Source organism: Pituophis catenifer, unplaced genomic scaffold (assembly GCF_029215685.1).
Source record: "Pituophis catenifer annectens isolate HBS135680 unplaced genomic scaffold, rPitCat1.0.hap2 SCAF_1, whole genome shotgun sequence".
In the NCBI taxonomy this organism is placed as follows: Eukaryota; Metazoa; Chordata; class Lepidosauria; order Squamata; family Colubridae; genus Pituophis; species Pituophis catenifer.
The window spans coordinates 179,766,806-179,778,560 of NW_027256881.1; the positions used below are offsets into that span (position 1 = coordinate 179,766,806).

The window sequence follows — 11,755 nt, forward strand, 5'->3', positions numbered from 1 at the left end:
AGGTAAGTACTAGCCATAGTTGAAAAGGGAAAGGGTGTTAGGTTATTTTGCCTCAAAACCAGCAAGCTTTGGTAAAATGACCTGCATGATTTTTATGACATATTTAGATTCTCTGGAATGACTGAGAAATTAGGAGCACTACTAGTATGTGTCAGGTTTGGACAGATGTAATCAATAGGCAACACACACAAAAACCTAATGCCATGCTGCCTTTCTTCAAGGAAGAAACCCAAGAAGAGATAAATATGGTTTCTCAATGATCTCCCAACTATGACTGGCCAATCTTGATATATTTGGGATTAAAATAAACCCACGCAACATGGGTTATGAAGATTAATCACCCCATTCCCCTATTCATGTGCAGAATGCAACATGGATATGAAGCATGACTAACCTATAGATGTTTACCCCAAACCCTTATATACGGTATATGCAGTTGTGCAGCAAAACATATACCTAACAAAGACTTTTGAAGTAAAACCCTAAACCCAAGGGAGCTAATTATAGGGGTACATTATCTGATTATCTCTAATTTTAAATTCAGTTATCTGCCTTAGATTGAACAAGTTCATAAACAATGCAAAAATAATGACATTGTTAATAAAATGCTGAAATAAATTATGGTTTTCATTTCATGATAGATAATGGATTGCATATCAGGACTAACTATATTGTGAAGGCAAACAGATTTTTTTTCTCACACAAAATAGAACTAAGGCCTGAGTTATTCATGTCTGCCCAGAAGTCCTATTGAGTGAGAACAATATTAAGATGACAAAAGAGCTGAAGTTCCTCATTTATTTGGTCTTTAGAAAGACCAAATTGCAACTTCAACTCTCCATTTAAGAAGATCCTTTGGAATTTATGTTCAACAAACATAATGCTCTCCTGATGGGGTGAAAATTTGGTCCCGATTTCCACAAAAAATGATGCCATTTGTCTGAACTATGCAGAGACAGGTATGGTACCTGATCATCAATCTTTCCACATAATGTGGGAGACAAATTAACAATCTCTTGATACGAGTCACTTTTCCCTCCCTGTGTCAGCCATTAGCATGTATTTGAATGTGCTTCTGCAGCATTTGTCCATAATTCCATAAAGCAGCTGCATCTTATCCTGGAATTGCATAGCTATCTTCCATGGCTATAGTATGATTCCAGGAAAAGATGCACTTCATTTAAGAAGCTGCCTATAGAGCAATGTGGGCACCAGGGCACTTAGCACTTTTTCCTCTTCAATTCTGAAATACTGCACAACCCTAGTCCTCTAGTTGTAAGATCTTTGCATGGCCTTCATTATCCATCAGTGCCACTCCAGGTTTTCAGACAGGAAATCCTATTATGTACTCTTCTTTCTTCTTTTATTCAATATTAATACCCATGTCATCATTATCCATGTTTTGTCCAACGGGATGACTTCTAGATGAATTAGGCTTCAACCTATATAATTCCCACTACAACTTGTGCAATTGAAGGTTTTCTCAATTCATACAGCGCTGCAGTTAAATAAAAAGGATATATAAGGAAGGAATCCTTTGTGAGAAGACTTTAGTATTCATACTCTTCCCTGCTACTGGTGCTTTAAGGACAAGACACTCCTCTGAAAAACTATTAAAAACTAGGTCACCATAGAAGTAAGCAGGATCCACTCTTTGAACTAAATTTAATAAAGAATCAGATTTGCTCCCAGAATATAACTGAAATGGTTCTGTTAAAACTAATCAAATGGATGTCCAAAAGATTATGAATATATTTCTTACAATCTTTTGTTTACCTTGCAATTCTGCAGCAGTCGAATAAGATGCTCAAAGCAGTTACTATTAAGGAAAATGGCTTGCAGAACAGGCCGATCTGCGCAGTCCAACATAGCAGTGATTGCATCTTAAAAAAAGAAAAACCAAAAATCAAAGAGGAAAGAATCATATCTTAAAATAATTACATTGCTTTAGTCTCCCTCCAAAGGAATTTAAGTAATTTGTTAAGAGAAAAAAAAACAGGAAATACTTTTTTACCATTAAAATTATGTTACTATTTAGAAAAAACTCTAATGGATCAAAAAGATATATCTTCACCTCTTACATTGGACAATCAGATGGCTCAAAGAAGCCAAATTGGGATATAAAGGCAATAGCTAATTATGTAGGAGTAATATTTATATAAATATTTATATAAAAGTATTATGTAGGAGTAATATTTATATAAAAGTAAGGAATGAATATACAATTTTTCCTACCACCAATATGGAATTGTACTTTTAAAACAGGTTTGTTTACTAACAATGCAATTAATTAAAAAATTATATAATTGATTCACATCAGTATACAGCGTCAAACTACCTGCCTTCTTTAAAAACGTTGATATATTTTTTTATTATTTAGCAGTAGTAGTATAGTGTTAAACTGGTCACAGGGAAAGTCAACTTCAAACCTCCATCTGATTAGGGTTAATGAAAGAGAGTTGCAAATATTTTTTTTTCAGTTTCTGTATCAATCTGCTGCCATCTAGTAGTCCTACAGATTTTGTAGCCTAGAAATAACAGTTTTACACTTGAACTTGGAGTTCATTGGAAGATTCTGGACATTTTCTTTCATGTCAAATTACCTCACCGACGCAGTGACATCCCTATGTATATTGTACATTTTTTTAGATTTCAAGGCCAGAAATCTAAACAACAATATGAATGATAGAACCCTGCATCTCTCTCCTTTAAGATCTCTAGAAAGTCAGTCAGGATAAACAGCAGAACCAGACTAAAGCTTATTAGGGACAGATCCAGAAGAAGTAGAAGGAAACTGTTAAGTATCTGGGATTCCTCATTAATGCTCTAACAATGCTAACAATGCTCTAGCAATTTCGGGCCAATATAAATAGAAGAGAAGCCAGAAAGATATAGCTGAAGGACACTCATTCTCCTGAACTTTCTTTATCCTGCAAATCATGCCAAAGAAAAGGAAATAGCCATCAACTGAAGCTGCCTTCTCAATATCACTGCTTTAAAGAAGTGCAAGAATACAATTTGTTAAAATCCTTAAACCAGCCTGTCAAATAATTGTTAAACGCCTGTGGGAAATCTTTCTGCCTAGAGCAGGGGTGTCAAACTCAAGGCCCGCAGGCCGGATCCGGCCAGTGGGGTGCTTAAATCCAGCCTGCGGGGCTGGCCTGGAAATATCAAAGGACTAGCCTGCAGTGCCTCCAACGTCCAAAATGGGCCACGTGTAGCCCCCCGTCCCCCGCTGCCCATTTTTGGCCTCCATGGTTTCCTGCACCACTTTCCCGGCCAAAAATGGGCTGCATAGAGACCTCCCGCGGCCTCCACACAGCCCAGTTTAGGCCTCCCCGGCCTCCAGTAGCATTCTGCCAGTCAAAAACGGGCAGTGTGGAGGCCTCCCGCAGCCCCCCTGCTCCCACCATTTTGGCTGGCAGGGTGCTGCAGGAGCCTTCTGTCCCGTCTCCCCCCACCCCACCCCAGCCTGCAGAGGAGAACTACAATGCTGATCCAGCCCTCGAAGAAATCCACTTTGACACCCCTGGCCTAAAGAATAGGTGTTCTATTTGCCTCTTCTGAGTGAACTTTGACAAAGAATGTGGAATACTTAGCTGATTACAATTCTTGCAATTCTAGTAAGCCACTCTAGGGATATTTAGTCTGCACTGAAATTATTTAAACAGATAGAAATTGCACTCACTCCTCAGTCAGGACCATTAGCTGAAGCTCATGAAAGAGATACTTGCTGCATTGGCATGGTTAGTCATCACTGTAGAGTGCTAAGATCCTTGAACACACCACTTGGTTCCTTTCACTAGTGATGTTCTCTTAACAACCCAGGACCAATTTGTCTAGTGTGTCATTTAAAACCGGGCTCTGGGTTGATATTCCCTAATAAGCCAGAAATCATAAAGCAAAGGCAAACCCTAGTTTACAGTCCTAGCTTCTAATTCCTGCCCAGACAACATAATTAAAAAAAGTTTCTTCTTTAATTGTTCACCTAGTTAAAAAAAAAAAAAAAAAAACTGTGTGCAGAGTCTACATGTCCTTGCAGAGAACATGCCCCCTGAAAATCAGAGAAATTATTTACTGCACTGGTTACTGAAGAACTGTCATTTTATTGTAGCTATGGACATTTCAGCTGCTTAATGTTGCTTGTTTTATTTCAAAAAAGTTTTATTTCAAAAGCTGTCCTGCCCTTCTCTTCCCCAAAGGATCCTGTTACTCACTCAGCATTTGAATCTGCAGTGTAATGAATCTGCTTTCCCACTGACGGGACCTTCTTGAGTTCGGCAAAGCCTCATGATCCGAGTTCAGCAGCTTGAAATAGTTCTCCAGTATGGTGCTGGTTTCCACTTGCCGCTGGTCCGAACTACTAGTGAGAAGAATGTGCACCACTTCTGTCAGGCACTTCAACGTCAGCTCGGCCTTCCTGCTCACTTCATCTGGGTCTCTGTTATCCCACATATCACAATCTGCCAGGACACGCATCAAGACTTCCATGGTGGCAGGAGAGATGGCTTGAAGAGCATTTCTCTAAAGTTAATAATAAAACCGCTTCACTATCAAAATAATCAGGAACAATTCCTTTTTAAGAAGTATACGTAGGCACAAGAAACAAGTTTGAAATCATGTGTCTTGGACAAAAAGAGCAAGTTAATCCTGTGGTTGGATACGAAAGTACTTTTTCCTTTGATAGTGGAATCACATAAGAACTTATTGAAGATGTGTTTTGTGTTTCACCCTAACCATCAAACATGCTCAGATTGCCTAGAACCGTGATGGCGAACCTGTGGCACACAGAGCCATATTAGTGGGCATGCCAGCTCAGCTCTGGGGCGCATGCGCATGCTGGCCAGCTGATTTTCGGGCCTTCTGGGCCCATCAGAAGTAGGGAAACAGGCTGTTTACTGCCTCTGGAGGGTCTGGGGGATGGGGAAGGCCCGTTTTTCTTTCTTACCTGGCTCCAGATCCTCTCTATTTGTCTGGGAAGGGCGAAAACAGCCTTTCCCACTCCCTTGGAGGCCCTACGGAGGCTGAAAGGGTCCATTTCCCGACTCCCGGTGGGACAGGAAGTGATGTTTTTTGCTGTTCCCAGCCTCCAGGGACTCCTAGAGAGGCTCCTAGAGACTGTTTTGACCCTTCCCAGATAAATAGAGACGATCTGGAACCAGGTAAGAAAGAAAAACGGGCCTACCAGGCCATCATGTGTCAGGAGCGGGGGGGGGGTTGTGCACGCATGCAGGTGGGCACATACACGCGCAACCTTCCCCCGCCCCCCCCCTCTCCTGGCACGCGATGGCAAAAAGGTTAGCCATCACTGGCCTAGAATTTTATGGCATCAAAATTTGGTGATAATTGCCAAGCAGAGGCAATGTTTTGCTACTTGTGGGTAGGAAATGAAGCAAAAATTGCATAGTATCTTAACTGTTAAAAAAATATAATCACAAAAGAAAGAAAAAACTCACAAAAGACTCCCAAAATTCCATGTGCCTACTGAGCCATGTGGTACCATTGCTCATATGCGCTCTCTCTCTCTCTCTCTCTCTCTCTCTCTTTCTTCCTCTCTCTCTCTCTCACACACACACACACACGTGCACTAAGGGTCAGAAGAAAGCTTTTCTCATGAGACATCTTGGAAATTCAGATAGTTAAAGAAAATAAAACACACGTAGACTGCCTAACTAGTGGAACTCAATATAAAGTCAGTCCCATGTTCCCATAGCTGAAATGCTTTCCACTATAATAAGTATTAACCAGAAATGTTACATTTTCAGTCTATTCTTGTAGAAAAATTCTTAATATAAAATTGCACATAGCTTTACACTACTTTGCTACTTTCAGTACATTATGCTCACCAATCTCAGGAAAAAGCACACGTTCTTCTTCTTTGAGCCTAATGGCACTATTTTATTTACTTAAGATATTGTCTCAGTCTAACCATCTTTTAGGACAAGCTATTTATAACGGATTTTCATTAATTATACATCTTTGCAACTGGATGAAATCAGATTGCATAAGAAAAATGGAAAAGAGTCAGTTTCATTACTAGAACATCATAAGTAGCATTGTTTTAATGTTAAACTGAGTCCACTGGAAGGATCTTTCTCAAGATATTAAAGGAGCATGAGTGCATTTTACCTCTGAACTACAGTCTGTCTCATAAAACAACAATTTCATTCCACCTTGCTTATTTCTATTCCAAATTCTTCACTTTTGGAAAGTGTCATAAAACACAAGCCACAAAGTGATGATGCAATACAGATATAAGTCCCACATCCCAATGATTAAGAAAAGGATATTAACTTCTTCTCACCTGCCCACCAGCCACAATAGCTCCAAAGAGATGTAACAGACAACATTTGAGGTTCTCTTTGAGATGCTCACTTTCTTGAAAACACTCTGAAAACAAAGAACAAATTCCTTGTGTATGAACTTTCAGCTCACAAAAATCACTACCAGAGAAGGAATTACAAGTTGCAGCCTTTCATCCTACACTGCAGCCAGGGGAATCCAATCCTCCCAAACTGGGCAAAGCAGGCACAACCGAAAAGCTAAGAGATAAGGTTGAGCTTGGCTATCTCGTCCTGCAAAAGAGATTCCTGCTCATTCTAGTGGCAGCTTACACAAAATATGGTTTTTTTTAAATCAAACAGTGAAATGTACCTTGACTATACTGGATAAGTTTGGAAAATAAGATTGCGTTAAATATTAAAAGTACTTTAACTAGCTAATATTCAGATTAATCTTGTAAGATATTGGCCCACTTTTCTCAATGCTGAATGAAATAGAAAAATGAGGTGCAGTGAGCTTCAGGTCTATTCTCTCACATAAGAAGCCATTTTAACCATAGTTTAGTAAAATGTAACTAAATTGGCCACCATTATAAATTAGAGATGTCTTTCTCTCCTAATTGTAGCTAAGACTATCTGGTTTTAAATTCACACTGAAAGGTGCAGTTAGTCTGGAACCAAAGCAAAAGACTCCAGATGCTTATTCAAAATGGTATCATTCAGATGCTTTGGAATCCCAACAGGCCCAGCCACCCTGGCCAGGGATTGTGGAAGTTGTTGTTCAAAATCAGCAGGGTGTCAAACAAAGTGATAAAACCATTCAAAGGGTTACACAGCTTTTAGATATTTAAATAAAATATGTTGAACATAATGAAATGTCTAAGTAGCCATAGATAGTTCCCCATATTATTTTTGGGAAGGCTAATGTTTTATGGCAAACTGGATGTTGACTCAAATTGCCACTGAAAAAATCATTATAATGTATCTAATCTTAAACCTTACCTCATAGAAGGCAATTACAACTGACCTAAAGAATTTTTGCTTAGTAATAAACATTAACCTGGGAATTGTTGCCATAGCAATAGCTTGACCCATAACCTAACTGCTGCCAAAACTACCACAGATTATTTTTTTTGGAATTTAGTATCCTGAGAAGTTCCCAGTGATGGCAGAAACCTGCACTATTAAAAAGTCACTATTTAGTCTTCAAGAGAGAGGTGTAATCAAATGCAAACAAGTTTTGAAACAAAAAGAGCATTCAAAAGCTTAACTGTGCAAGTTAAACAGCATAGAGAGATCCACATTAACGCTGAAAGGGATTTTAACTCATAAATAATAAAAATTCATATTTTTTGCCTTTTGTAAACTACATCCCAACTTCAACAGTGATTACAGGTTTTCCCCTCAGAAATGTATGGATCTTACATTTCAGACTTGATTTCAAAGGAAGAAATATAGTATACTCAATTACTTTCAAAAAGTGCTGTTATTACTGTGCCAATAACTTGTGACAGTCATTTTTGCAACATTTTCCACAATGTTTAAAGAACCGCTACACTGGCTTCTGAGATTTAGATGATGAGTCGTCTTCACACTTCATGAAAAACCACTGTTCTTGGTGGCACCTATTTCAGATCTAAGGTGTTTTAATTAAAAAAAGAGCAATTAAGCCAGTTGCAAATCTGTGACTCATGACAGATCCATTAAGAGGGAAAATAAAAGACATGCGACATTTATGATTCATATGCAGACAGGTTTCTGGGACACCTCTTGTGAGCTCTCAAAAAACACTACCACATATAGATGGATGTGTGCTGTGATGTATCCCAGGACCCCACCAGGAGCGGAGGAGGCTTGGGCAAGATATTTTCTATCACAGACATCCCAGGACAATGCTGTAGCATTGAAAAAGCACCTTTATTATCCAGAATGCATCAGGTCAATAATAAATTGCTTAATTACTTATCATCTTCAAATTATTGATAAGCTCAGAGAACACCAGGACCCCACACCTTTAAATGGAAAACTATGGAACAATTCTTATTTCGGAAAGATTCTCACTTTAAAACAATTCTGAATGGTAGGAAATTATGATAAAGTACTCACGGTAAAAGAAAGGGACAAATTCCACTGTGAGTAAAGCTGGTTTGTATTTTTGTCTACTTTTTTCAACTGTGCTCAGAATACGCCTACAATATATTAAGAGAGAGAAATCATATTCATTTATAATAAAGCTTCAAAACACATTTTAGTTATACCAAAACATAGGTTCATTAATAAAACATTGATTCTGTATAATATTTATTTCACATGACATTCTTAAAATACCCCTTGGGTTGTTTTTATTTCTGCATCAAGCCGAAAAATATAAACTTTAAGAAAATGTGGCTTTAACAGTGCAACTTTTATAAATATATCTGATCTTATTTACATAAAGATTTATATGATCTGAAGAGAAACCATAGTATTTAGAAAAACAATGGGCTTAACTGATCTTTCTATCTCCTAGAAGTGATGGCTTCTTCCGGATGATAAAAAAATTATTACACCAACTCCTATAGCTGTAAATGATACTGTATAAGTACATCTCCGTTTAAAAAGCCCACATCCAAAAGAAGTCTTTTCCTATTGAATCTTCAGGATGTGAGCCATACATACAAGGAAATTTTTAATTGATTTCTTTGATTTGATTTATACTCTGCCTTTTGCTGCCATTTTATAATTAATATTCCCTTCTGCCATTTTAAACGTTTTAAAAGAAGCCAGAATTAAAACATTGTTTTAATTTATTGTTTTAACATCCTGTCTTATTCCAAAATGGGTAACCATTATTTTCCAGACTGAATATCTGAGTGCAGCATCAGATAGAAATTTGAGTATTTTATGACATAATCTGTTCAAATTTAAAGAAAGATGAGGTCCATCTAATCTCCTTAATAGCATAAACTGGGTGCAGCCTCTCATTCAGTCTCTCCTGTGGTGGGTGATACAGAAGGGTCCTGATGCATCTGACTGGCAGGCTTATACTGTATTCTGGTAACATATCACAAGTGTAGACAATTTGACGGGCAGGATTACATGAGGCCCCAATCCCCTTGTCTAATCAATATATTTTCTACTTAGTATTACATTTTGTGGGATGATATATTTTGCATCTTTACTTTAAAGAGATTAAAATAACAAGAACAGAGTGTTAATATAATATTCTCACATACCCTGCAATTCGTTGCCTCCAATTCCTATATGGATCATAAAGACTTTCACAAAAAGCCAGCGCATGTCGCACAAACTCTTCTATAGATGTTTGATCTGCCACTTCTTTCTCTTTTGTTTTAGTCTTTAGCTAAAGAAGTAACAAATAAGTTTTTCATCATAGTGTAAAACACTCTAGAAGTGTTTTACAAACATTTTAATGGCTTGAATTAAAAACTATTGGTACATCCTCAGTTTGCTACCTATGTATAAATGTATCCGCATTGCTTGTTCAGCAAACCTAGCTCAAACAAACCACAAATTATATGTGAACCAACCCATGGCATATGATCACTATGAACATATATAAGAATGAAGAGGTTTTTAATCCTACTTGTTTTGCTTTTCTGTTTTTAGCTATAACACAATCAGACAAATGTTTTGATCCTAAAGGCCGCATTAGTCATGACCTGGTGAAGCACACACCAAAAGGAGAATAACACATTTAAGCTACCTCCACCTCACTGAGTTCCCTGCCAGCCAGCCAGTCACTTGATTCAGATGTATGTGGCTGCAAAGGCTCTTCTGAGGATCAACTTTAGCCTCAGTTTGCTCCCACTGCTTAACCCCTTTAGAGTTCTAATAATCTGGTCATGCAATGGTCATCCTTCTGGCCATTGCATATTCACTTACCTGCTGAATGTAGAGTGTGGTCATTGTAATCACATGGTTAATATAGGAACAAGTCCCAATCTCTTCCACATTATCTAAATTTCTGAAACAGAATGAAACACGTAAGAGGTGAAGCAATTGTATGATAGAAGATGACTGATGGAGAGGAATATCTACAGAGATTTCCAAAATTATTCTTACACAAATGTTTAAATATTCCAAAATGCCAAGTATGAGGTGCTACATGTTTTAAAATCTCACTTTTTTCCCCCTAATATAGTCTCAAAATAATCCAGAGCAGCAAAGTATATAGATCTGGACAATGATAATATGTAAGCTTAGACCTGATATAGCAAATGTGCTAATATCAGAATGACCAGTTATATTTTCAATAGCTGAAGCCACATATTATGCTAACTATAATATGGTTACTTCTGGCTTAGAATGATATATCATCCTAGCTTTGAAAGCAACTTATGGCTAAACATGAGTTAATATGAGGTGGTTCCCATTATGCCTTCTTCAACAACCCACAGATAAATCAAATCATGACTGAACATGATTTTTAAAATATTTATTTTGATTGGACACAGCCAGGCACTCAACAACGTGGGCAGTTCACAATATAAAAACAAAACAGCAAATATACAAACCAGATAAAAGCATAGCAATTTTGATAATGTGAATTCAGTTACCATAGGTATAGCCAATGTTGTAACTCCCATACTAATTTGATGCTATACTTCCAAGAGAGAAAAAGAGATAGAGGGGAGGGGGGGAAATGGGAAGAATACAGAAAGAGAAGAAATTGAGCAGGTATACTCGGAAATCAGTAAGCAAAAAATCAAAAGAAAAATAATGGAAATAGGATATATCAGGATTTTCTTTCTTGACACTCCCTGCATTTTGAAAAGATAATTAGGTGAAAAAAGATACCGGCAAAGAATGATGAAAAACTTGACTAGGAGAAGTGTCAGTGCTTGTTGTGGCTCCTCCAACCCTTCTGATAATTTCTGGACGCAGTGCAGCAGCTGGAGCCTCAAAACTTGAAGAATGTTATCAGGAAGCAGAGATATTCCAGGGGGAATGTCATCCACCCTAAAATAAAGCCAGTAAATATGAGAGGCAAAAAACAACAGTCATTGACATAATTGTAGCTTTGGACCTTCTTAGCTACGACACTATTTTCTCCAGGTACAATCTGCCTACATGACAAGGTCTCTCAAAAGCTAAAAAGAAGTTGGGTTCCAGAATATGACCTTAGTGGCAACCTCCTCATCGAGCAACAGCTTTCCCCCTGAAGGGAGGCCGGTTCCCACCCTTCTATGCTTTACAAGAAAAGCTAAAACCAAAGCCAAACCAAAGTAAAGCATAGAACCCAAGTCTGACCTCATTCAGAGTAAAGACTTGATTGACCCCCTAGAATTAAGCTGAGACTCTGAAGAACTGTGAATTCAGGCTGGTATTCACAATGGTATGTTTTTAAACTTTATATTCCAGTTTTGAAAACCCAATCAAAGAGAAAAGCAGAGAACTTGTATGACTTGGCAGGGGATAGAGGGGGCATTTTTTGTCAGAATTCCAGTTTATTCCTCCAGACCAGGTGCTTG

The 11,755-nt window shown here is 37.9% G+C and overlaps 1 protein-coding gene across 2 annotated transcripts in view; it reads right to left on the bottom strand.

The window, feature by feature from the left end:
* Positions 1-11,200, bottom strand: part of NBEAL1 (neurobeachin like 1) — an 82,699-nt gene extending 71,499 nt beyond the window's left edge. For both annotated transcript variants that reach the window (XM_070956806.1, XM_070956805.1), the window contains exons 1-7: positions 11,082-11,200; positions 10,167-10,248; positions 9,497-9,624; positions 8,388-8,470; positions 6,305-6,390; positions 4,218-4,524; positions 1,777-1,883 (exon numbers count right to left, since the gene is read on the bottom strand). In XM_070956806.1, coding sequence (XP_070812907.1) covers positions 1,777-1,883; positions 4,218-4,524; positions 6,305-6,390; positions 8,388-8,470; positions 9,497-9,624; positions 10,167-10,190 — 735 coding nt within the window. In that variant the 5' untranslated portion in view covers positions 10,191-10,248; positions 11,082-11,200. The remainder of the gene's footprint in view (positions 1-1,776; positions 1,884-4,217; positions 4,525-6,304; positions 6,391-8,387; positions 8,471-9,496; positions 9,625-10,166; positions 10,249-11,081) is intronic.
* Between the last annotated feature and the right edge of the window lie 555 nt (positions 11,201-11,755).